This window comes from Phocoena phocoena, chromosome 7 (assembly GCF_963924675.1).
Source record: "Phocoena phocoena chromosome 7, mPhoPho1.1, whole genome shotgun sequence".
Classification (NCBI taxonomy): Eukaryota; Metazoa; Chordata; class Mammalia; order Artiodactyla; family Phocoenidae; genus Phocoena; species Phocoena phocoena.
In genome coordinates this window covers 100,951,148-100,978,937 of record NC_089225.1, presented here as the reverse complement: position 1 = coordinate 100,978,937, position 27,790 = coordinate 100,951,148, and the positions used below count along the sequence as shown (strand labels likewise).

Here is a 27,790-nt window from a genome sequence, read left to right as displayed (position 1 = left end):
ATATCTAAAATAAGGAATAGGAAAGCCAAAAGTTTTGATGAAATAGGAAACAAAAAAAGAAGTTGGGAAACTCATTCTTTAAACCACCAAAAGTCCCCTTTCGAATCTCTGTAAAGCTGACCATCTTCACTGAATATTTTATAAGGATCAGTGTAGGTCATTTCCTGTGGTTCTCCCATGGTCTCCTCTTAACAGATACATTTTTCTTGAGTGTTAACTTTCCAGATCAAGAACAGATTATTTCTTACTTCATGACCTTTGGTTTAATTTTATGGAAGTAGTATTTTCTATTTTTACTGCATGTATATGACGATACATGATTGAGGTTAAATAGGCTTTTAGCAGGTTCATCTTGTAATCAAATACAACTTGTAATGTTTTGTTTAGAGAAATATTTTCTAAGTTCTCAGTGAAGTAATTTTGAGGCCTAATTGCCCTGTTTCAACAAAAATTCATTGAGGCCTACCCTGTGACAGGCTGAACGTATTTAAAGATGAAAAGACCAGTGAATAATTCATAGGTTAGTCGAAGGGGCTGGGGGGAGGAAATGTGCATAAAGAATTGCGGTGCAGGGCTTCCCTGGTGGCGCAGTGGTTGAGAGTCCGCCTGCCGATGCAGGGGACGCTGGTTCGTGCCCCAGTCCGGGAAGATCCCACATGTCGCGGAGCGGCTGGGCCCGTGAGCCTTGGCCGCTGAGCCTGCGTGTCTGGAGCCTGTGCTCCGCGACGGGAGAGGCCACAGCAGTGAGGGGCCCACGTACTGCAAAAAAGAAAAAAAAAAGAATTGCAGTGCAGAGAGATCACTGCTCGAATGGGGGTCCGCAGGCTGGCTGTGTGGGCACCACTCCCGGGAACTGGGAATGGGGGCGGGGCAGCTCACCTGTCTGACACGATGTCCCGCCCCAAAGATCTCCTGCTGGTCACCTTGTGACCCCACAAGCCTTCTCAAGTGGTAGTTCGTCAGGTTCTGCAAGAAAGGTTTTTGCTCAACTGGATATAGTTATCAAACAACTTTAAAAACTTTGGGCATAAAAAAGAAGTGTATGAAGACAACCCTTAAGAGTTCATAATGCAAAATGAACTACTCCCTCCTATTGGTAGATTAAAAATGAACAATCCTGAAAACATGGCAAAAATGATAAAGATGATTCAAAACACAAACATAATACTGAATAGGTTTATTACATATTAATAATGAATATGTTTATTACATATAATTAATAATGAATACTGAATACTTCAATATATAATATATTGAAGAGTTTGAAAAAAGGATAACCCCACCAAGGTCTGGAACTGTTGTGTTAATTTCTGACAACTCAGGGTAAACAGGCAGATGCTCACATGTTGGGTTTCACTTTCTCCTCCCCCAGGCTCCTCAGTGGTTAGAAAGTGATTCTTGTCAGAAATGTGAGCAGCCCTTTTTCTGGAATATAAAGCAGATGTGGGACACGAAGACACTGGGGTTGAGACAGGTGAGTAGCCAACATCGAGTCATCACTGAGTTAATTATGTGTTTTGTTATTTATATGATTAATTTGTCATTTTGTTTGGAATCGCACTTTTCCCTGTAAATGCTGTTGATTCCTACCCTTGTGGTGTCACCATCATTGTGTGACCGACCATGAGCAGGGCCTTTCCCGAGTAATAGTGAGACCGTTAGCAGACTATGCCACTGCTTGTCCTGCACTGGAAAAGCCGGGACGCACAGAAAACCCTGGGAGCCCATTTGTCAATAGATGAAAGAGTTTTGAGTTTAGGACTATCACTTGTTAAAGTCAGTGTTTGTACTACATCAGAATGAACTGGGGCATCTAAGCCTAATGCTTGCACAAACAGACAACAAGTAACAGATTAGCCCTCACTGGAATACTCTGACACCAAGAATTTTAGATTATTCATAAATTGTTCCATGTAAGTGTACCTGGAGCATTTCTATTAAGCATGTTTCAAGTATGTACTGTTTTTTATCTTTTTTAATTTGTTGAAGATACATGTCCCAAATAGCCTACAGATTTCAAGGAAGCGGTTACCACTGGATAGTCACGTAACACTAAAGTTCTACAAAAAAAATAGTTCTACAGTAGCCTTGAAGGTAGCCACTCATTCAGATTGAATATGAATTTGTGCAGGTTAAGTAAAAAAGAATGCCAATTTTATTCCTTTTATTACTGGTTGCACCTCTCTAAGGGATTGATGGAAAGTTTGTGTGTGTTAATAAACTTTCTTTGACTTTACTTATGAAGCTACTCTACACCAAGGTCAGGTATGAGACTGGGAGGCAGTGCAGGAATTGTTTTAGCATTCATAACATTCTAATGCTTGGAAGTAGCACCCACATTGCAGCCTTGGCCTAGTTTTCGCGACGCATGTCTGGTGGTAACTTATGTGTGAAGTAGTCTCTACTTCAAAGGAAACATGAAGAATTAATTTTAATCTTATGAGTTAACAACTAGTGGTAGAGAGAGGAAAGGTGTGGATCACAAGGCTTTTAGTGGTTTAAAAAAAATATGTTAAAATTAGTAATAATAACTGGGCTATTTTGGAATGTTCTTGGTGCTTATTTCCAGAATCACAGTTTGAAAGATTAAAAGAAATAGTACAACATGATTATGGTTATCTGTTTCTTAATGAGGGCAAATTACATGTAAAACTTTATATCAAAACTTTTCTCTGTAATAGGAATAAATATTTCCCTCCTGAAGTCTCTAGCCATTTGGGTTCCTGAATGAGCTTGAACTTGGTCTTGGCAATGTTGTTTATGGTCGCCTAGGCAGATAATATGAATGAATAAAAACTAGTATTTAACCAATAACAAAGCAAAGATATTTGGAAATCCTCAACGGGTGTTGATATTGTCTGCCTTTGGCGTGTTTATTGATACATTGAATTGGGGGTGATTATAATTCGAGGCACATTGTCCCAATTCCATTTCCCCTACTCTGAAGTGAGGCCACGGGCATTAAAGCAAAAGGTAAACTCCTCCTCTTCCTCCTTCTGGTCCCGGAAGCATCACTGCAGGAAGTGTGGGCAGGCTGTCTGTGGGAAGTGCAGCAGCAAGCGCTCCAGCTACCCTGTCATGGGCTTTGAGTTCCAGGTCCGCGTCTGCGATTCCTGCTATGACTCCATCAAGGACGAGGAGTGAGTGTTTGCTTATCTTTATCTTTTTGTGTGTCCATCTGCAGTGGGAGAGCCCGAGAAATGATACAGATACATGGTTGACCCTTGAACAACGCGAGGGTCAGAGGTGCAGCCCTCCGCGTCGTGGGTAACTTGGGTATAAAAAGAGTTGGCCCTTCCTATCCACGGTTCTGCGGACCACGTAGCGCTGTGGTATTTACCGTTGAAAAAACTCTGGGTATAAGCGGACCCACGCCGTTGGAAGCGTGTTGTTCAGGATCACCTGTGTTCCTGCCCACACGTTTATCCCTTTCATAAACAGTTTCTAAAGAGAGGATTCTGCTCTAGCTTTATGACTTAAGACAAGTTTCTCCCAAACACTGTGAGAAATGATGCTGCTAGGACCAGTCTGGCCCGGAGCCCCTCACCACTCGGGATGCTGTGAGGGTGCAGGCCGTGTGCACACTGATGGGTGGCTGAACTGGCACCCTACAGAAGTACCCTGGCTTCCACCTGTGCGCACACACGCATGGAAATTTTATTTGTGGGAAAACTCCGGAGACCCCTGTTCTCTATTCCACAACAATCCGACCTAGCAATCTGTTCTTAAATAACTATTTGTGTGTAAGACAAATCTGTCTGTCCTCCATTCTCTCCTGACTCAGATCCATTTGGACAGAACCAGCATTTTATTTTGCTCCTTTCTTTTATTTTTATTAATTTTTGGCCGCATTGGGTCGTCGTTGCTGCGTGCGAGCTTTCGCTAGTTGCGGCTAGCGGGGTCTACTGATCGTTGCGGTGGGCAGGCTTCTCATTGCGGTGGCTTCTCTTGTTGCGGAACACGGGCTTTAGGTGCGCGGGCTTCAGTAGTTGCAGCACGCAGCTCAGTAGTTGTGACGCACGGGCTTAGTTGCTCCGCGGCATGTGGGATCTTCCCGGACCAGGGCTCGAACCCGTGTCCCCTGCATCGGCAGGCGGATTCTTAACCACTGTGCCACCGGGGAAGCTGGTGAATCATCTTTGAAAGTAGCAGACGGACACACCTTGGGGGAAGCCCAAGTAGGAAAGCTAGTGCGGCACCACTGGTGCCGGTCAGGGAGCTGGAGATGGGGCCTGGGCTGCTGCTGGCTTTGGAGCAGAGTGAGGGTCAGTGTGCTCAGGAGCACTGCTTCTCACACCAGGGTTCCGGGGGAGCCTGCAGCCTGGGATCTCATGCAGTGTAGTCTTGTCCTTATGTCTAGGAAGGTACCAGCCTTTCCGCTAAAAAAAAAAAAAAAAAAAAAAGAAAAAAAAATTATTTTGGGAGTTTTAGAAAATCTTTTATAAAATAGTCTTGCAACTTATCATGCTTTCCATCATCCTTTAATTATAGTTTTCAAAACTGCAGCCACGTTTTTAGGAGCGAATTTTGACGCTGTTATCGTATTTCCTCTCTGTTGCTAAGAAAATTCATCCCTTGGCTCTAGAAACAGTGGGGGGAGTTTAAATGGTCTCTTTTCTCTCTGTTAGTCGGACTTCTCTAGCAACCTTTCACGAAGGAAAACATAACATCTCCCACATGTCCATGGATGTTGCTAGGGGCCTGATGGTGACCTGTGGGACCGATCGCGTGGTGAAGGTAACCTGCCAATTAGCACCTCAGTGTAGATTGCTCCACCGTCATGCTATGAATGTGCATACGGCATTCTGATTGGCAAGCTCGCCTTGCCTTTTGATGAACAACCTATAGCCACGTGGAAACCTGGAAACGAACTGCATGTTTGTGAGTTTCCAGGCCCTTGGTGGTGTCTCCCTCGGCCACGTCGTTCTCTCCAGGTGAGCCAGTGAGGGCCTGGCACACCTCTGTCACTGTCTGCACTGAGCCAGCCCCAGGGTCCTCCCTCCCAGTGCCTGGCCTTAGCTGACCCCTTTCTCTGATCACGCCTTCCCTGGCTATTGATCCTTTCATCCTGGGCAGAAGGCTTCCCACATATAAGAAATAACCACACGCTTTTTTATTAAATCCTTGGGTGGCTAACGCAGAAACTGAAAGTAAGTGTTTTATCCTTAGTACCACTCTTGAGTTGTAAAACTATGACATAGTTTATGTCATAATAAAAAAAAAAAGGGGCTTTTCCCCAGTGGGCTTTTTATTAAAAATAAAAGTAAATTTATAGTAAAACATCATTATGATGTAATTTACAGGTGTCGAGAGAGATACTGCTTATAAGCTGTTTTCATATTTTAGCCGACCACGTTGTTTCGTCGCTGTGTAAATCTCGAGAAGGTTTTGTAGGGAAAGAAGAGAATGAGTTATGTTGGCCCCTTTGAGAGTGTAACAGCTGTCTGTTCTGAGCGCCAACAGCGCCTCCTGGGGGGCCACGTGACTGGTGCTGCGTCTCCAGGCCTCCCCCTTCTCTTGCAGATTTGGGACATGACGCCCGTGGTGGGCTGCAGCCTGGCGACTGGGTTTTCTCCACATTGATCCAGGAGCCGGGCGGGGTCTGCACCTTCCCAGCAGCAGCCTTCACCAAACAGGATGCTTCCCTGTAGCTCCACAGTCACTGTCACGTGGATGGACAGCAGCCACTAAAAACCAAATCAACGTTTTTAAAAAGAAAAAAAAATGTAAAGGTGTGTTTTGGGGCCTTTGTGGAACTACCTGTGGGATGTAGCGGGTCCCCAAGGAATGGAGTTACTCCAGCGAGACGTCCTCGGGCATGGTGAGCTGACGTGTGCTGAGGTAGTAATTTAGCACGCGAGAGTTTCGGAGGAAAAATACTGAACGGAAGAGTTAAAGCCTAGAACTTTCTTCAAGCAGTTCCAACTACAAACACACTTCCCCCCAGACCTGCTGGGCCCGCAGGGGCTCCCATGCTTCTCTGCAGGCGGAGCAGGGGTCAGGGGAGGAGGGCTTGTTCTCTCCCTTGGGGGCTGCAGTGGGACTTAGGAGCCCAGAGATTCTCCTCATCTGCTGGCAGTCTGTGAATATTCTCTACGCCTCGTCACTGAGAAACCTCTTAACAATATCTGTCCTCTCCAGGTAGTGCCATGTCTGCTCTTAGTGTGTGGCCCACTTCAGTTGTTTCTCGTCCCAGTCAGCATGCCGTGGGCGAACTCTCAGATTGTCACTAAGTGAGCTGTACAGTTTTTATACTAACCAAGGCAGGCAGTCCGCACTCTTCCCTTTCCCCCAGATGTGCTCTGAGGACGAGATGTTTCTATGGTGCTGTTAACACGGGACTCACACAAGCCGCCTGACTTTTTCTGATTGCAGTCAGTGATGACTAATGGAAAACCCAGCTACCAGCATGACTGTGATGGGATATGATCAGCCCATTCCATGGAACAGCCCAGTCCTCCTAAAAGACACAATCTATTCGTAGTTCCAAGATGAGCCCCTGTGATACTGTGGCAATTTAACAGACACCTCAGAAAAGGACTCCAAAGCTTTTTAAACTAGGTTGACTTTTAGTTATAACTTATTTCATAGAAGGAAATCAGTAATCCAGAGCAGTAACTGTTAACCAGGTCCTGCACAGTAATTCCTAACTTGTAAATTACTTTCATAACAATTAGCAAAATCTGTTGTATCAAATGGCATTTTAAAAGTTTTTGGTGACTTAGTACCAGGATGGGGCAGAGGTAGGGAATGGGGAGCCTGTCTTTTAATATTCAAATATCTATTTGTTTTTAACAGCAAAACATGTATCTGTTACTTTAGGGCTATGGAAGTGAGTGGAGAGAAGTCGGCTTTTTTTAAGGACAGATTTTAAAATAGATAGCAAAAGTATTTTTGTTAGTCTTACTAATGGATATTGAAAAAAACTACTGCATCGCTTTTGGGGGATCATATCAAGACAACATCGTTGTGTATGATATAACTAAGGGACTAAATATTTTAAAATAACAGCTGTTAATTAAAATGGTTTTTTTAACATCTTTATTGGAGTATAATTGCTTTACAATGGTGTGTTAGTTTCTGCTTTGTAACAAAGTGAATCAGCTGTACGCATAACATGTATCCCCTCCCTCTTGAGCCTCCCTCCCACCCTCCTTATCCCACCCCTATAGGTGGTCACAAAGCACCGAGCTGATCTCCCTGTGCTATGAGGCTGCTTCCCACTAGCTATCTGTTTTACATTTGATAGTGTATATATGTCAGTGCGACTCTCTCACTTTGTCCCAGCTTACCCTTCCCCCTCCCCGTGTCCTCAAGTCCATTCTCTACATCTGCATCTTTATTCCTGTCCTGCCCCTAGGTTCATCAGAACCTTTTTTTTTTTTTTAGATTCCTCCATATATATGTGTGTTAGCATACGGTATTTGTGTTTCTCTTTCTGACTTCACTCTGTATGAGTTTTTTTTAATACTAGTTTAAGACAGGCAGTTAAACTAAGATGTCTTAATGGCCAAGTGGCACAAATAAGGAGAAGGGGGTCAGGCACATCATGTTCTAGAATGATCTGCAGTAGAAGTCGACTTTGTTGCTCCTTGTAATTTTTGTGTTATATCACTTGAAAAAGATGTTTTCTTTAAAACTTTTTACTAGGCCCTTTGCCTAATGTCTGTTACTAACATAATCCAGAAGAAAGTTTGAGTGATGGTAACTTGAATGGCAGTGTTGAATGTTAGCTTGGTTTAGTCAATGGTTCAGCTCATTCAAAGGTGCCATCCTGGGGATTTTATGAAGTCAGGCAAGGAAAATAGAATATGATCGATCCCTTGCCATGTCGAAGGGTGCCGAACTGCGGTTTTGCTTTCCTTTAACCTCTGTAAAATGTGATTTTATGATGCCTGTGGTAGACTGAGCAGAGTTTCGCAGCTGCTGAGAATATGCCTTAGCTTTGAGACTTTTTTTATTTTAAAAAATCCTTAATGAAAAACTCAGTGTTTCATAGAGAATATAAGGCTGATATAGCACTTCGGAAGGGGTTAACCTAAGTCAAGGAGGAAAGGTCTGTGTGAGGAAGAATTGGAGCAGGGTATCCAGAAAAGGAAAGGAGAATGTTTCAATGTACTTTTTCTCCACCAGAGCTTATTACCAGTTTTTTTTTTGAAACGCACATGGCAGGCTTGTCTCTATCACATACTAGGTAGCAAATGGGGTAATATTTTTTATAAAGGTGGGTGACAATTATTTTCACGATTTTAGTGACTGGGCACATAGAGTACAGCTAGACTTCTAGTTATTGCCTTATTTTGACTGCGTTACTCTTTAAACGGGTCACTTAACATAGTTCTTTGAGTAAGGGTTTACCGGTTTTTCCATTCCTGAATACTCACGCTGAGTTGCAATTAGGGAATCACAAAGTACAGAACGTTAGAGAATATCCTTCTGTTTAGATCTAGTATGTTTGTGATCAGGACTTGCCAATTCTTCATTCTAAACATGTTCTAAAATTGCTCTTTATTAGTGCAGGTGATAGGAATATACCCTTATAGCATGAGATGGAAACAGATTATTCATTACATTGTAAATCTCTGTTTACTCTGCCCTAGTTCTATCCTGCTGCCTAGAGGATATAAACAAAACATATTGCTCTAGAAGATGGTGTCACTTTGTTCTCCCCCTGAAGCATTCAGTTTGTTAATACCTACATTTTTAAACTGTTGAAACAGGCCTAAGTATGGAATAAATACCATAGTGGCTCAAGACCCAAGGAGATATTTTCTAAAATCAGTTTTCTTTTTTTTTTTTTTTTGCGGTACGCGGGCCTCTCACTGTGTGGCCTCTCCCGTTGCGGAGCACAGGCTCCAGACGCGCAGGCTCAGCGGCCATGGCTCACGGGCTCAGCCGCTCCGCGGCACGTGGGATCTTCCCGGACCGGGGCACGAACCCGTGTCCCCTGCATCGGCAGGCGGACTCTCAACCACTGCGCCACCAGGGAAGCCCTAAAATCAGTTTTCATTACATTGCGTCCTACTTCCGTTACTGGACCTGGTATCTCCTTAAATGTAAGAAACCCGTTACTATTAATGATAAACCATCTCCTCATTATAAATGTGAAGTTTAACGAGTAATACATGCTATATTTATTCAAGTGTCTATTGCTTAATTGTTAATTGTGAGCAGATTATTGAATGCCTACTCTATTTTCTGCTATTTACTATCTGCTATTTACTATCCAGGTAACTCTTTGAGTCAGTTGAAGTTTAATTGTGCAACAAATTTATATTAGAATACAATTTAAAGTGTTTTTCTCTAGAGGCTTTTTTGACTGGGGAAGCAAAGGGCAATGTTGATTAGTACATTTTGTCTTGTACTAGCTATGCTTCTATAAGATAGGGTGCCCTGCGTGTCCCAGACAGCTAGAAAACTTTGTTCTTTGCTTCTATTTGCGGGTTCTGTTTTTGTGGTTTTTTTGAGAATGTGCGTACAATAAAGTGTTCCTTGCTTGTTACTCTGTTGCTTCATTTGGCTTTTGTTATGTTTGATCTGGACATAGGGCAGCAGTAGTAGCTGCCGTGGTCTAGCACTGTCTGTGTGCTGGGTGCTCTGCGGGCTTTGCATTATTCAGTCCCGGAAACACTTCTGCAAGGCATTGTTTTCCCCGTCTTACAAATGAGAAAACCAAGGAGATACTGTCTGTCTGACTTGAAAGCACGTGCCTTCTTCATACCTCCTGCCTTAATGTGCTAGCGTGTAATGAGAGTTTTATATAAAGGAAGTAGGTATGATCTGTTTTGAAGTTTGTGAAGCCCTGGAGTCGGATCACTCAGGATATACAGGCCCCCTGAGTGCCCTGAGCCACGTGGAAACACCATGATCCCTGCGCTAGGCCCCCTTGCCAACAGCTCAGTCTTATGAAGAAACACAGGGTGGTTCAGACCCAGGACAACTGAGTCCTCAGCTTAACCGATAAGGGGTTGGTTTAGAGATCAGATTGGCAGTTTATTGATTTTTTTTTTTTTAAGCACTAAAGCTTTATTTTCTCACATCATCAAGATAATATGTTTATTGGGAATTCCCTAGCGGTCCAGTGGTTAAGACTCGGTGCTCTCACTGCCAGGGGCCCAGGTCCGATTCCTAGTTGGGGAACAAAGATCCCAAAAGGTGCGTAGCACGGCCAAAGGAAAAAATATAATAATAATATGTTTATTATAATAAAAAGAAAAGGGGAGTAAAAAGATAATACCAAAAAGTATTTAAAAGATTTTTTAAAAACCCCTTAGTCCAACCACCCAGAGAAACCACTGTTAAGTTTTAGGCTGTGTATCTTTGCAGGTTTTTTTTTTAAATGCACATGTACATATAGAACACACACTTACAGTGTTAACGGATGACTACCTTTGTTCCCCACCTGATGTAGTACGGATAGTTAGCCCATGTCAAAAACTTGTGCACCCCGTTAGCATTATCAGTTGCTGCAAAGTCGCAGTGGACACTAGCTCTGTGCTGTCTGAACGTGTACTGGGACTGCCAGTCTCCAACTCTGTGAGGTTACGTAAGTCCGCGTGACTTACTTCAGCCAATGGAGTACAGGCAGAAGCATTTAATTGCAGGCGAGAGGCTCAACCACCAGTTTCTTCCCGAGCGGTCACGGAAGTACATGTTGATAGAGGACTATGATGCTGAACCATCCCATGGAACCCAACATGCCCTGGACTTGCATGGATGTTATATGAGGGGAAAATAAATCTTTGTTGTTTTAGTCCGCTGAGGTAGGGTATGTGTGTGTGTGTTTTAGCTGTAGCATAATGTAGCCTGCACAGCGGTATTCCATTGTTCCATTATGTGGCTGAACCATCATTTATTTCACCAATCCCATGTTGAAATTAGATTAGACATCTTTTGAATATTTGAATTTTTAATTAAAACTCTAAATATTTTAAAATACTAAACAGCATGCTTGTATACTCATCTTTTCCCATTTTTCCAATGATTAGGATAAATTCTTAGCAGTAGGGATTGCTAGGTCAAAGAATATGCATATTGCATTTATTCTTATTGCTAATATCCTCATACCATTGCCAGCACTTGAATTTGTTCCTTTGAACAGGCAATAAACAGGCGTAGCTTAGTGTCTTAATCTATGGAATTCCAGCTTGTTGACTTACGGGTTTCTGTAAGACAGTCTAGATAGAACCCAGGTCACCTCCGGCAGCCTGTGCAGTGGACAAGGATGCGGGGGATAAAAGGTTGGCTGGATGACCTCAGTGCTGTTACGACAGCCTGATGTGCTTGTTGCCGAGGGTGCTGGAGAGTCAGCTGGTCGCTTTTCACTCGGAAAGTGGAAACAGACCAGCAAGTTGTTTCCTGCCTTCCCTTTTTAGGTTTCACCTGCCTCACTTATAAAAACATTCTCGGGAGGCTAATGCTGGTACTTGAGTTATAGCTTCCTTTCCCATCCATCACTCTTTAGTCCCTAAGTTTCCTTGACTATAGTTAGATCTCTTTCTAAATCTTTGCACTGCACACACAAACCATCCCTTAGGGAGTTTATTACATATTGATACATATAGTTTCCCACAAAAGTTGAGTAACACACTATGAGACCACCTTCTTGACTTTAGTCTTGTCATCTGTGGTATAGAAATGGAAGATTCAAGCTCTGGTCCATCTGACCTCAAAACTCATGCTTCTTTTTCTAGTACCCCATCTGGGTCTTTCATATTTGAAGAAATTTTAGATCCTGGAGAAAGATAAAGTAATAGAAATTTCGTTACACCATTAGCAAGGGATGTGTGGTATGTTTTCCCACACCCTAGAGTTTAAGGTCAAGGGGGGCATTAGGATTCTATTTGTCACCCCCTCACCTTCACACTGGACTCATGAATCAGTGGTGTCGCTGATAGGTGGCTTCTGTGGTGACATTTATAACGCCAAGTTTCTTACAGACCAATCATTTCCTGTATACTCCAAAGAGCAGTGATTCTTAATCTGTGTTTTATGATATTTATGATCCTCTACTATTTATACATCATTTTGAAACTGTTAAAAAAAATTCCTTCCAGAAAGTAAATTGTATTTTTATCTGAAATAGATTAATGCACAGCAAAGAATGTAGCAGTGTCCCCAGATCAAGCTAATAAATTTGAAAGAACTTGGGAATCACTCTTCTAAAGTGCGGCTGTTAAGCCTGGGACACTGGTAAGGGACTTTTACTTAAATCTGCTCTCGTAACGGGGATTTTCATCTATTCCCGCAACATTTAAGAATAGCTAATAGCCCGTAGACTCCACCAAAATCAAACCCAACTAATAAAGTCACAAAACAGTTACATGATTTTACTATTTCAGAATTCAAAGTATCATTCCCTTATTAAATAAATAGGATATTCTTTTGACAAGATAACGGTAACCAGATATTTCAATAGCTGTAGACTGTTCCAGTTAATGCTGTGATATCAAAATTTGCATGATTGCACAATTTGTTGAATTCAAGATACCTGAAGTCACAGGAAGGAAAATTATCTTCGAACAATTGCAGCCTTATTTAAACTCTTCTTTCGGACCCACCACATGCTTTAACTCATGACGGCAGATTTGATATACATACATTGTGATGGCCTGCTGACATGTGCCCTGCTTCTTGCCTGAGAGCCTCTGAAAGGCAGGGACCAGCCTTTCTATCTGTATCCTCATTGCCCATCATACATTTGTTTCTTCTCATCCTTTGAAAATGCCACATTGGGCTGAATACGTTGAAGGTTTTATGTGCTCTTCCTTGAGCTGTTACCTGTACTTAGAGGAACTAATTGAAGAGCAACTTCTAAAATTAAGTAGGAACATCTGGTTGAATTAACCCAGTGTAGTGTCAAAAAGAGGAAGGGAGAGGAGAAAGCATACGGTCAAACAGAAATTTGTTTTATTTCTGGATTTACTTGTGTAAAAATAATTCTTTGCTCGAGTGACTTGGGACTTTATTTCTGCGTTATTATTGTACTTTCCTATTTCTTGTATTTTATTGACATGGCATCAAATGTCTTTTGCTGCAGGAGTCATGTCAGCTGTAATCTATCAGATGAATCCCAAGTTGCAAATGTGTGCTGAAAATACAGGCAAGCTTGCAGGCACAAACCTCAGTACAAGCCTATTGGCTGTACCTTCAAAATGTATCCCAGTACGGCCACTCTTCACCATTCAGCTGCTATTACCGTGATCCAGTTCCCTGTCATCTGCACTGATCCGGTGACCTCCCAACCAGTCTCCCACCTCCTGCCCCTAACAGCCTCTTCTCAACACACCTGTTAAAACACGGCTTGGGGGCTTCCCTGGTGGCGCAGTGGTTGAGAGTCCGCCTGCCGATGCAGGGGACCACGGGTTCGTGCCCCGGTCCGGGAGGATCCCACATGCCGCGGAGAGGCTGGGCCTGTGGGCCGTGGCCTCTGGGCCTGCATGTCCGGAGCCTGTGCTCCGCGACGGGAGAGGCCACAACAGTGAGAGGCTCATGTACCGCAAAAAAAACAAAAAACAAAAAACACGGCTCGGATCATGTCATTCCCGTACACAAAACCCTCACGACTCCACCCCACTCACTTCTTGGGTTAGAAGCCCAAGTTCTAACCTGTCCCGTCATTATCTCCCTGACTTCGGTGTTCTCGTTGCTTGCTCCTGTCTAACCATGCAGTTCTTGTTTTCCTCTCTCTAACTTCTATGGGACAGAGAATTTGTGCAGACACAGCATGGAGCAGAGGATCAGGCACACCACAGACACTTAAATGATGACGCCTGTATGTGTACAGTTTGGGTGCTATGTGCATAAATGCCAAGGAACTTAGGTGAATTTTCTTAGGGAGTGAATCCGTAGGGTGAAATTCCTGTTCCTCCACCACCATCATTCCTACCCATCCTATCTCACCTTCCAAGCTACTCTTACAGTTTCCAGAGGCTGGAAGGAGCAGTTAGAGAAAAGTGTAGAGAGGTTATAGAAGGTAAGTACACGGGGGACATGAGATGTTTCTAAAACATCAAGCACTAGTTCTGGGAGTCTGATCATCATTAAGACCTAATCAGAAGACAATACCCTGCAGCTTCATGTTTTGTTTTGTTTTTTTTTTGCGGTACGCCAGCCTCTCACTGCTGTGGCCTCTCCCATTGCGGAGCACAGGCTCCGGACGCGAAGGCTCAGCGGCCATGGCTCACGGGCCCAGCTGCTCCGCGGCCTGTGGGATCTTCCCGGACCGGGGCACGAACCCGCGTCCCCTGCATCGGCAGGCGGACTCTCAACCACTGTGCCACCAGGGAAGCCCTGCAGCTTCATGTTTGATGGGTATGATGGTTTAAAAATATTTCTGCAAACGCTTAGAGTTAGGCTTAAGTTATAACTAAGATTCTAAGTTATGATGGTTTAAAAATATTTCTGCAAACGCTCCTATTGAGTGGTGGGATTTAGGTACCCTCCCCTTGAATCTGGGCCAACCTTAGTGACTCACCAATAGATTATGGCAGAAGTGGCACCGTGCAGTGTCTGAGGCTGGATAAGAAAATACCACACAGCTTCCACCTTGTTCTCTGCGGGAAAGCAGCCACCTGAGACGGCCAGGTGTTGTGGTCGGTGGCAGAGCTGAGCTCCGTCTGACAGCCAGCGTTATCTGGGTGTGCCATCTTGGAGGCAGCCTATCTGAGCTCTCAGATGTCTGCAGATCCAGCTGACAACTGCCACGCAGGAGAGGAGCCAGCGAGGGCTGCCGAGGTGAGCCCTTCCCCAGTTCGTGACCCACCAAACTGAGCAAAATAAAATGCTTGTTTTAAGCTGTTAAGTTGTGGAGTGATTTGTTACACAGCAGTAGTAACCTGAACAACAAGCCATTAATTCCTCATCTGGGAGCCATAGGACAGAGCACCGTCCCTACCCACCCGCCAACCCAAGCAAGAGAAGTGGACCCAAGGCAACACAGTACCAACGAGCTTCTTCAGAAACAACTGGGATTCCTTTTCATAAGAGTACTCTAGGGACCTATAGCTAATGGGTCATAATCCTCATTATCTTTCTTCAGATTTCCTCTGCATTCCTACCTTCCAAGCCCATCGCCCTACCTCCACTCCAAATTTTTCTTTGAGATTTCCCTTTTGACCACATTAAACTTTTTTTTTTAACTTTTTATTTAATGTTGGAGTCTAGCCAATTAACAATGTTGTGATAGGGCTTCCCTGCTGGTTCAGTGGTTAAGAGTCCGCCTGCCAATGCAGGGGACACAGGTTCGAGCCCTGGTCTGGGAAGATCCCACACACCGCGGAGAAACTAAGCCCGTGCACCACAACTACTGAGGCTGCATGCCGCAACTACTGAAGCCCGTGCACCTAGAGCCCGTGCTCCACAACAAGAGAAGCCACCGCAATGAGAAGCCTGCGCACCGCAACGAAGAGAAGCCCCTGCTAACTGCAACTAGAGAAAGCCTGCATGCAGCAAAGACCCAACGCAGCCAAAAATAAATAAAATAAATTAAAACCAACAAACAAAAAACAATGTTGTGATAATTTCAGGTGCACAGCATGTATCCAATTCTCCTGCAAACTCCCCTCCCATCCAGGCTGCCACATGAATTTGGTTTTGAATTAACCCAGTCTGTACTAAGCATATTCAGATTTTATATTGGTCATATTTAAGGGTGCTCTAATTTTCTCAATGTTTTTTGCCCATTATGTAAATGCAAGTTATGTACCATGATTAGGGCATGGAGAGTTCTGAATTATGGAATTCCCAGTTTTCTAAGCACTGAAACGTTACTATATGTGATGTGTATTACATCATATATATTGGGTTTTTATTGACACAACACCATTCATTGAAAAAATACTGAGTTTCTACCATGTATAGGTACTATTCTAGATCCTTGAGAAAAAAAGAAAATGAACAAAACAAAGATCCTGCCCTTGTGGAGTTTACATTCCTACAGAGGGAGACAGACAATACACAGTAAGCCTAATAGATAAGTTATACAGTATACTAGAAGGTAATAGTGCTATGGAGAAAAGGCAAAGAACAGGTTGCCACAAATAGAGCATGCAGGTGGTGGGTAGGGGTAGTTTGCCAAATAGAGTGATCAGGGTGATACGTGTTCAAAGGATTTGAAGGAGGTGAGGAAGATAGCTAAGAGGAAATCAAGGAAGGAGTTCCCAGGGAAGATAGCTGGATCAGAGGTTCCAAAACAGGGGTGAGCTTGATGTGTCAGGGGAAGAGCAAGGAGACCAGAGTGGCTGCAGTGGAATGAGTGAAGGGGAGAGTTTTAGCAGAGAAAGTGAGAGCTCAGTGGGGGCTGGATCACGGAGGCCACTGCAAGGATGCTGTCTTTTACGGAGTGAGGTAGGAACCACCTGAAGGCTTTGAGTACAGGAGTGACATGAGCTGACTCGCATATTAGGAGGGTCACTGGCTGCTCCTTTGCCCATACCCTGTAGTGATGCGGGCAGGCAGGTAGCTGAAGAGGCTGGCAATTAATCCAGGAGAGAAATGATGGCGGCTCAGTCAGAAAACGCTCCAAGTTTTCCCCTGAGCATTGGGAAGGGTGGGGCTGCCATATAGCTCAGAATTACGATCAGTTGTCGAGCTGAAAAGTAGATGCTGGGGAACCCTGATCCGAACTCGTACCACAAAAAGAACCCAGCATATTCAGAACTGACCAGGTGCCAAGCCAATATTCCGTGTGCGTTTTTTCTTTATTTCACGCAACATCCATGAATGAGAACGAATAACCATTTTACAGAGAAGGAAACTAAAGTTCTGAAAGGTTCAGAGACATTAAAGTTCAGTGACCTTGCCCAGCCTACTAAGTGGAAGGGCCGGGATTCAATTCCATTTTGACTCTACAGCCTGTCGATTCTGCTGCAGCCCCGGGGACCCTCTTCCTCACTGGACCTCAGCGCCTGGCATTTTCACTCTGTGTTTCTCATAATATGTTACTCAACTGTCCAGTTGTGTAAGACAAAATTAATTACTGATTAAAAAGTGTCACTGCCTCCTAAATCTCCCCTCTCCTGAATCAATAGATCCTCCAGTATCTTTTTACCTACCAATCCACTTGATTTACCCATTTATTCAACTTGAGTGGCTTCTGTCCTTACTGTTTATTGTCTCATATCGCTTGAACACATTGCTGCCAAAGACTGTTGAGGCCAGGTTGCTCTGGGTCCTACCTATAGTTTTCTCATAATAAACACATAATTCCTAATCATAGGTATCTAAGTATGTAAGGTTTCTAAGAGAAGGTATATGAGTTACCTGTAGTTTCTGTGTCTTTGCTGTGCTGACTTCGGCACCATATTATTTTTGACATCTAGATTCACTATGGTGCCACATGATCTGTCAATTAGGAATGCCTGATAAACTACATTTTTACATCTTTCTAGACTTCTGTTATTTGGAGATGGTTTTGTGTTTGGTTTGGGTATCTTGGGGCTGTGCCAGGCGGCATGTGGGATCTTGGTTCCCGGATCAGGGATGGAACCCGTGTGCCCTGCAGTGGAAGCGCAGAGTCCTAACCACTGGACCGCCGGGTAATTCCTTGGAGATATTTAATAGGAGGGAATTGATGAACGGTGGCAATGCTTGCAGGGGAATTACTGCTGCATAAATGCCATGCCTGCTGGACTATTCAGCTCCTCAGGAGGTGTGGGTGTGGGGAACTAGTCCAGGATACTTTTTGTTAGATGCCTAGCTTGTCCATTTGAGAAGGGGATCTGCAGACATCTTATTATCCCAGCGTGGAATAGTCATCGCAGTTATACCATTTTGTTTTCTTTTCCATTGTAGTTAATTATTTTATATATACCATTTTAAAAGGGTGAAGTGTCCACTGATACCTTTATCATTGATAGACGGTGGCGCGCGACCTGGTATGCAGGGTGCATGCAGATCTGGTATGCAGGGTGCATGCAAAACTACAACCGCTCCAGACTGCCTCAGGGCTTTTAAATCTTGGTTTCTTACTTTTATTTACAAGTGAAATTAAATGGAAGCTTGTTCACCTTCATTCGCTTTCTGGTTCCATTAAACGGTGCATAATCACCCTCACCCTCAGGATCCTACAAGCTCAGGATTAATAACTTGTGTGGCTTTGACTCCTTAAATGTTATGCCCCGGGAGCCTCACATGCTGCACCCTAGTCCTGACCTGAGTCACATTACCCTCATCTTCTTAGGAATTACCGTCATGTGAAGCTGTCCTCTTCGTTCGTTTACTAATGTGAATAATGTGACAATATTTCTCTCCCTCCTTAGACAGTAAGCTCAATGAAAATATAAACTCTGTCACAAACAGCCTGCTTGTGCAGTAGGGTTAGGAAGCACATGCCTACAGGCTCACAAAAGCAGTTTTATTTTAATTCCTTCTCAAATCAGAAGAGAAAATGAAGATAAGAAGAATGAATAATAACGAGTCTAGCCTGGATTATATTTGTCTTTATACCAACGTAGTCATAAAATATACTATCTAAGATATTTTTATGGGGACGGGGGGCCATGATGGCAAGAGTGGCCTGGGGCCCACAGAAGTCATAACGCAGCCATGGTCACAGCACCTGGGACTGTGCCTGGCACGAGGCAGGTGCTCAGGAAATCTCTGTCATGAGAATGAGTTAGTGAAGGGAGCATTCAACCAAAATAGAGATTTGGAGTCAAGTCAGGAGATATTGAACAAAGAGTTTTGTCCCTGGAGTCTTCCATTTCTAAGAACTACTGCTTCTCATTTCAAGTTTTAATCTAGATTGAAACAAATACCCAAGGACTCTCTAATCCATACACGTTCCCATATGGACTCTACAAAACCACCTGTCTGTGTGATTTACAAAGAATGTGAGGACATTCTTAACAGCCCAGCCTAGCATTCTTCAGCATTCTTGCTGAAATGGAAGTTGTTTTGTTTTTTTGCTTTTGGTGAAAATAAATGGTTATTGTTCTCCCTTCGCTGGCCTTTCATTTATCTAAAAAGTTGCCTAGTGTCTTCTCTTCATTAATTCAAGTTTCCCAAGTTTTAATTTAAACACTTTATACACGTCGGGAAACATTGGTGAATCTCAGTGAACTCTAGGGCACCACGCGCAAAGGTTAAGTGGATCAGTGTTTCATATTTCAAGTCCCAGTAGTAGAAAATTCACATAGTTTACTTCAAAGAGTATACGGAATAACCTCTTTGGGACTGATGATAAATACCGTTGATAAATTCAAAAAATTTAGTTTTTATTGTTAATGGTGATAGCCCTTTCTTTTACAAGCATCTAACTTTGTTTGGGAAGGGGAGGCAGTGTGGGTTAATGGTTAGGAGTGCATCCCCTGATGACTTCATGCCTGGGCTTGAATCCCAGCTATCACTTACTGGCTGTGTGATCTTGGGTGAGTTACTTAGCCTCTCTGTGCCTTAGTTTCCTTATCTCTAAAGAGAAGGTTGTGATGGTGCCTACATCACTGGGAGGTTGTTATGGCCAAATCAATTAATCCATGTAAAAGTGTTTAGAATGGTTCCTGGCACATAGGACGTGTGCTCAGGATATGTTATGCAGATTCAAAATTCAGCTTATTAAGCCTTAGTAAATTAAAATAAACACCGGGCTTCCCTGGTGGCGCAGTGGTTGAGATGTCCGCCTGCCGATGCAGGGGACACGGGTTCATGCCCCGGTCCGGGAGGATCCCACATGCCACGGAGCGGCTGGTCCCGTGAGCCATGGCCGCTGAGCCTGCGCGTCCGGAGCCTGTGCTCCGCAACGGGAGAGGCCACAACAGTGAGAGGCCCACATACCGCAAAACAAAAAAAACAAATAAAATAAACACCTCTGTGTCTATAAACAGACAGTATTTATATTACTCAGGAGGCAAATTTTAGATTAATACCAACACTCTTGCAAGTTCTCATAAAATATAAACGTTGTCATACTCAAATTCCTTCTGTTTCTTTGTTATATTCCCCCAAATTAGTCAAGGTCAAAGTTTCTATCAGACTCTACAAGAGACCCAGTTAAAACAGGATCAATTTTCATTAGAATTAAATTTTGAAAAGAAGATTTTGAATTATTATGTCTACAGATTATGTTTGATGCATTTTTCCATTTTTAATTTCTATTTTGATTTTGAAATTAATTCACATTGTTTAATAGTCATAATTATGAGTGATATATATGTTGATTTTAATTAGGTTTCCAGTTTACCTCCAAGACTTAAAACTATTATGACATCATTTTACTCATAACGTAATTTTAATCTAAAATATTTAAAGCTTCCATTTTAATTTCATGAATTAAAAGCTAAAGCATAACCACCACATCTCTCAAGATGTGAAAGCTTCCTTCCTTCCTTCCCACTGACCACTGCCCCCCGCCCCCCAAAACACCCAGCTTTCTTTACTTTGACACAGTATTGCTAATTGATTACTAGAGAAAAGAGCAACGTAATTCTAGTTTTCAATGATTTCACAGTGACTTTCACCCCAGGTAAAAAAGATTTCAATGGCCGTTTGTCTTTACAATAATCATCTTTTTAAAAAATAGAAAATATATTACAGAAATAAGTCCTTCAAAACCAATGGCCTACAATATAGCACAGGGAACCATACAGTAGCTCCTAGTTCCAAGTTCAATATCTTGTAATAACCTATAATGGAAAAGAGTCTAAAAAAGATTCACTTTCCTGTAGTCCTGAAACTAACACAACATTGCAAATCAACTATATTTCAATAAAAAATATTTTTAGAAGACAAATGGTCTTGGTGTATTTGTGAGCATTTAAACATTATTTTTAAAAATTCCAATCATCTAGGACGTGCATAAGACTGTTGAATGTATCTTGGTCCTCAATTATCAATAATTGAGAATGCTGTCAACGGCTTTTTTCTTAACTTTTTATTTTGACACAACTTCAGACTTACAAAAAGTTGCAAGAATTCCCATGGACCCTCCCAAATTCTCCAAATTTTAGTATTTTACTATATGTGAAACCGAAGGCAGTCATCGGTTAGATCCCTTAAACTATAATTCGCTTAATAAATAATATCCTGTAAACTGCCTTCACTGACTAAGCTCGCTTTAATTATTTTTGCAAGTTGTATACCCTCCAAGCTTCACACAGTCTTGGTAATATATCACAAGACTCCCTAAGTCTCCCCCCACCGCCATAGATAATACCTCTGACCTATGGGTTGCTATCGTAACAGTTGGAGCTGGCTAAGACTGGTTGGGACCACCGACCCTCAAACTGGGCCTGTGCAGCTGTCCAGTCTGACCTTTTGACGTCAGAGGGTCAAAATCTCCACCCTCAGATCAAGCTAATGCCACCATTTTCTGAACGTGCATCCCATGAAGAGCACGTAACTCAGATATGTCTGTGCAGAGCAGCAATTACCTCACCTTTTTCCTCTCTCAAATCACCTTCCCCTGCACCCCTGACCACCCTATGCTCTTTACCCATAGATATTCCAAGCCCCTTGCCTTCAGGGAGGCCGATTTGAGAATTGTTCTCCCATCTCCTCACTTGGCTGCCTTGTGAAGAAACCCCTTCTCTGCTACAGTCCTCGGCATCTCAGTGTTTGGCTTGGGGTGCTTTGGGCAAACCAGCCTGGTTCAGTAACACATGTAATGAATACTTTGAGATTCTATGAGCACCCTATTACTCTTCAAATTTTCACCCACTAGTTTTAGCATCCATTGGTGATTCTTGCTTGATGATTTTCTTGGTACTCACCAAGACTGCTTGATGATTTTTTTAATTCCAGCATTTATTCTACATTTATTAGTTGCTTTCTACTAAGAAAAGCTTTGCCTTGACCCAGCAATCCCACTACTGGGCATCTACCCAGAGAAAACCATAATTCAAAAAGACACATGCACCCCTATGTTCATTGCAGCACTGTTTACGATAACCAGGTCATGGAAGCAACCTAAATGCCCATCAACAGACGAATGGATAAAGAAGATGATGTGGTACATCTATACGATAGAGTATTACTCAGGCATAAAAAGGAATGAAATTGGGTCATTTGTAGAGATGTGGATGGACCTAGAGACTGTCATACAGAGTGAAGTAAGTCAGAGAGAAAAAAACCAAATATCATATATTAACGCATATATGTGGAATCTAGAAAAACGGTACAGATGAACCGGTTTGCAAGGCAGAAATAGAGACACAGATGTAGAGAACAAATGTATGGACACAAAGGGGGGAAAGTGGTAGGGGTGGTGGAGATGTAGAGAACAAATGTATGGACACAAAGGGGGGAAAGTGGTAGGGGTGGTGGTGGTGGTGGTGGGATGAATTGGGAGATTGGGATTGACATGTATACAGTAATATGTATAAAATAGATAACTAATAAGAGCCTGCTGTATAAAAAATAAATAAATTTTTTAAAAAAGCTTTGCCTTTCCCTTCATGTGTTTGCTTGTTTGTTTATAAATCAATCAATCCATGTAGACTAGTGAATTCTTATTTTATCCAATAGGTTATAATCCTTTACTATTATTATTTTATTGCTTGAATTCATTTAATTTTTCCCGTGGGAGTCCTTTCAAGCTGGCTCTTGTGTCCTCTGAACATGTCACTATCATTCTTTGCTTACTTTCTGGCACAACAAGACATTCCAGGCTTTTCTTACACTTTCCCTGTGTCAGCTCTGGTGCCTGTCATTTCTTCAAAGTTTGTTTTATTTCATGGTATATAGAAGCAAGATCTGGGTTTTAGGTGGGCTCATTGCTTCTGGGGTATTACCGATTTTAGGCCTTTTCAAAGGAGTGAGTTTAGGAAATAGATGTATGTCTCCACACACACACACACACACACACACACACACACACATATACATATACATATATACCTACACACACCTATATCTATTCTATACCTCTATCATGCATTCTTTTTCTTTTCTTTTTTTTTTTTTGGCCGTGCCACGCAGCATGTGGGATCTGAGGTCTCCAATCAGGGATCGAACCTGTGCTCCCTGCAGTAGAAGGATGGAGTCCTAATCACTGGTCCACCAGGGAATTCCCTATCATGCATTCTTAATGATAATTCCAACTTCAAGCCAACACTACAGGGTTCATTCTACCACCCACTCTTTCTGCATTTATGACTCCCTTCTACAACAGTGAGAAACCTGTCTCCCATGACCCATAATATATTTACTTACTTGTTGAATCCTAGAATATACAGGAAATGGTTTTAGAATTCCTAATCTATATCTCCAAAGAAGAAGGGAAAGGAGAAGGACTTGGCGGGAGGAGAGAGAAGAGGAAGAATTTGTTTCCTAAATTCTGGTCCAGTATTTAACAGTTCTTTATCTTTAACCAGAGGGGATAGGGTCCAAAAACTGTACCCTGCAGGTTTGGGACTTGTCAGCCTGCATAACTGCGTGTGCCAATTTATTAAAATAAATGTCTCTCTCTATAGATCTCCCTCAACTCTTAATGGTGTTACAACCCAATCAACCCATCTTAAGAGTATCTTACGTCGGGCTTCCCTGGTGGCGCAGTGGTTGAGAGTCCGCCTGCCGATACAGGGGACGCGGGTTCGTGCCCCGGTCCTGGAAGATCCCATATGCCACGGAGCGGCTGGGCCCGTGAGCCATGGCCGCTGAGCCTGCGCGTCCGGAATCTGTTCCGCAATGGGAGAGGCCACAACAGTGAGAGGCCCACGTACCGCAAAAAAAAAATCTTAAGTCAAAAACGCGTTTGATACACCTAACCTACCAAACATCATAGCTTAGCCTAGCCTACCTTAAACGTGCTCAGATCACTTACCTTAGCCTACAGTTGGGCCAAATCATCTAACACAAAGCCTATTTTATAATAAAGTGTTGAATATCTCCTGTAATTTGTTGAATACTGTACTGACAATGAAAAACAGAATGGTGGTTGGATTCAGAATGGTTCTAAATGTATGAGTTGTTCACTCTCATGATCGCCTGACTGGGAGTTGCATCTCACTGCCACTGTCCAGCATCACAAGAGAATATGGAACCGAGTATCGCTAGCCCTGTGAAATTCAAAATTCGAAGTATGGTTTCTACTGAATGCGTATCACCTTCACAGCATGGTAAGGTTGAAAAGTCATAAGTCGAACCATCATAGGTTGGGGGCCATCTATATATACACATCCTATTGGTTCTGTTTCTCTAGGAAACCCTGACTAATACAGATGTGAAACATTAACCTGGATCCAAATGTTAGAACTGTGCCCAGAGCTATACGTAGAGAAGTGACATTCCCCTAGCCCCTTCCTAGCTTCTCCACTCCCATCCCACCCACTAACTCTGGGCAAATAATCGGACAGTGCCTGGTTTAGGCTCCTTCTTCACAAGAAGCAGATGCATGTGTGTTTTGTTTGCTCTTTTTTGTTGTATGAAGGTAGAGTACTATACATACTCTTGCACTTTGCTTTCTTCATTTAACAATATATCCTGGGAACCACCCGCATCAGTTCACGGAAGTTCTTCTCATTCATTTGTGCTGCTGCAGAGTATAGCTGTACCGTAGTTTATTTAGATGCCTCCTATGCACGGATTACATGTGGTTTCCAATATGTTGCAATTACCAATAATGTCACAGAGATTTATTTTGTGCACTGTATTTTTGTATTGTTGGAGGTGTATCTTCATGTGAATTCTTAGAAGTGGAATTGCTGGATCAAAAGGTAAACACGTATATAGTTTTGTTAGGTGTTGCCAAGTTACCCTGCATAAGGGTTGAACCAGTTTGCATTCCCACAACAATGGATGAGAGAGCCTGTTCCCCACAGCCTGACAACAGAGTTTGTTGTCATGCTGTTCAATGATCAATCCTTAACCAAAAAGTTGAGGAATCTCCAGTTTTAATTTGCATTTCTCAAGTTGAACATCTTTACATATGTTTAATGGTCATTTAAAACATTATGTGATGTCAATTATACCTCAATAAAAAACAAAAAGCAAACAAAAACAACTTGTGCGTGTGTGTGTGTGTGTGTGTGTGTGTGTGTGTGTGTGTGTGAGAGAGAGAGAGAGAGACAGAGACAGACAGACAGAGAGACAGAGAGAGACAGAGAGAGAGAGAGATTTTTCAGTCAGGTATTTTGATCATTTTGTTCTCAATTCTGAGAAGTTCTTTCTATGTTAGGGAAGTAGCCCTTTATCTGTGGCTATGTTGCAAGAAATGTTTCCCCAGTTTTTCTTTTTTTGTCTTTTTTGGCCCTGTATGTGGCCTGCTGGATCTTAGTTCCCCAACTAGGGATCGAACCTGTGGCCCCTGCAGTGGAAGTATGGAGTCTTAACTCAGTCACTGGACCCCCAGGGAAGTCCCTCCACAGTTTTTCATGTGTCTTTTGACTTATGGTGTTTTTTTCCTGCCATAAAATTAAAAAAAAATTTTTATGTGGCCAAAGTTATCAATCTTTTATTGATTTTGTCTCTTGTTAGAAAAACTCTTCCATATGCACAGGTTAAAGGGGAATTTATGTTTTCTTTAGTTCTGTGTGATTTCCTTTCTCTTTCATTCTTCCTTTATCTCTTGCTCTCTCTCTTCCCCCTTCCTTCCTCCCTCCCTCCCTCCTCCCTCTTTCTCTCTCTCTTTCTATCTCTTTCTCCCTTTCTTTCGTTTTTACAGTTAGGTTCCTTGTTCCTGTGGCGTTTACTCTCATGTGGCGTGACATATGGACCTGACTTTATTTTTTTCCAAATGGTAAATCAGTGTACCAGTACCATTTATTAAAAAATCCATCTTTGCGTCAGTGATTCGCGATAAGCTTTGTCATAAAGTTCCGAATAGACTCGGGTCTGTCTCTCGACTTTATAAGCCATTCCACTGGTCTATTTGCTCCTGTCACAAAGTGCTATACTGCTTTAGTTCTGAAGGCTTCGTAGTATGTGTTAGTGTCTAGTAGAGCTAGTCTATTTTGTAGCTCCTTTAAAATGTTTCCTGATTGCTCTTGAATGTTTATATTTCCATATAAACTTTATTTCTACTTGTCTAGCTCTGTAAACAATGCCTTGGTACTTTTATTGGGATAGTTATTTATGAATTAAGTTAGGGAGAACTGACATCTTTATGATGTTCAGTCATCTTGTGCAAAAGAGAATGTGTTCCTTGTGTTCAAATCTACTTTGTGTCTTTCAGGAAAATTTTGGTCTCCTCTAAGGTTTTGCACATTTTGTGTCAAATTTATTCCCAAGTGTTTTTTTTTTTCCTTTCATTTTTGTTGATAGGGTAAATGCAGGTTTCTCAGCGATTGTATCCTCTAACTGGTAATTGAGTATATGAAGGTTATTGATTTGTTTTTGTCTTTTGAAATTATATCCTGCTTCTTTCTTTTTTTAACATCTTTACTGGAGTAAAATTGCTTTACAATGTTGTGTTAGTTTCTGCTGTATAACTAAGTGAATCAGCTATACATATATATATATCCCCATATCCTCTCCCTCTTGCATCTCCCTCCCACCCTCCCTATCCCACCCCCACCCCCCACCCCCAGGGGGTCACAAAGCACGGAGCTGATCTCCCTGTGCTATGCGGCTGCTTTCCACCAGCTATCTATTTTATATTTGGTAGTGTATATATGTCCATGCCACTCTCTCACTTCGTCCCAGCTTACCCTTCCCCCTCCCCGTGTCCTCAAGTCCATTCTCTACATCTGCGTCTTTATTCCTGTCCTGCCCCTAGGTTCTTTGGAACCTTTATATATATATATATATATATATATCCTGCTTCTTGAATGAATTATTTTATTGGTTGAGTGCTGAGGGTTTTTAAACAATTTTGTGTTTCCCTCTCCTCACACCAAAAAAAACCTGTTAGTCTTCATAAAACCTGGACATCAGTGATAGAGTTATAATGAATTACTTGAAGATTTTTTTTTCATTTCAACCACAACTTGTAAAAGTAGTAAAATGAAAATTAAGAAATGTACATTTTAATATAGTGTTATCTCAAACCTTCACATTTAATTAAGGTAAAAAATGTCAAAGTCCTAATTATACAACAGAGTTAAAATTGTAGCTGGTGTCTGGGAATGTGATATATATTTCTTTCACATGGCTCCTTAGAAATTCCTTTTATTTTTATTTATTTTTGAATATTATATGAAGTTTATTTTTCAAAACAGACAACTTTTTATTAAAGTATAGTTGATTTACAGTTGTGTTAGTTTCTGGTGTACAGCAAAGTGATTTGGTTTTATCTATCTATCTATATATATATATGTGTATGTATATATATATATATATATATATATATATACATATATATTTACATATTCTTTTTCAGATTCTTTTCCATTATAAGTTATTACAAGATACTGAATATGGCTCCGTGTGCCATATAGTAGGTCCTTGTTGTTGTTTATTTATTTTATTCTTTACAAATTCTTTACAAAAACTTTAAGCCTTGTTTACAAATATTAAGCAGGTTATACTTATGTGAATTTGAACCTTTCAAAACTTATTGGGTAAAGGATAGGGAGAAACCTCCAAATAGTTTTCAGATTTCAGATTTCCAGCAGGCAGTAGACAAGGGTAGTTTTTGCTTTTCAACCTAATGGCTTATGTGTTAAAATGTATTAATTAAGGATAGTACACAATTAAGTACCTAATGGTGTTGAACGGCCTCTCCCGTTGCGGAGCACAGGCTCCGGACGCGCAGGCTCAGCGGCCATGGCTCACGGGCCCAGTCGCTCCGCAGCATGTGGGATCTTCCCGGACCGGGGTATGAACCCGTGTCCCCTGCATCGGCAGGCAGATTCTCAACCACTGGGCCACCAGGGAAGCCCTTCGATTGCTCTTTAATCTCCCTATTTAAACTATT

General features: G+C 42.2%; 1 protein-coding gene across 1 annotated transcript in view; it reads left to right on the top strand.

Moving 5' to 3' along the window:
* Positions 1-5,735, top strand: part of WDFY1 (WD repeat and FYVE domain containing 1) — a 46,288-nt gene extending 40,553 nt beyond the window's left edge. The window contains exons 9-12 of the mRNA XM_065880496.1: positions 1,373-1,474; positions 3,010-3,140; positions 4,629-4,737; positions 5,524-5,735. Coding sequence (XP_065736568.1) covers positions 1,373-1,474; positions 3,010-3,140; positions 4,629-4,737; positions 5,524-5,583 — 402 coding nt within the window. The 3' untranslated portion in view covers positions 5,584-5,735. The remainder of the gene's footprint in view (positions 1-1,372; positions 1,475-3,009; positions 3,141-4,628; positions 4,738-5,523) is intronic.
* Positions 5,736-27,790: the final 22,055 nt, after the last annotated feature.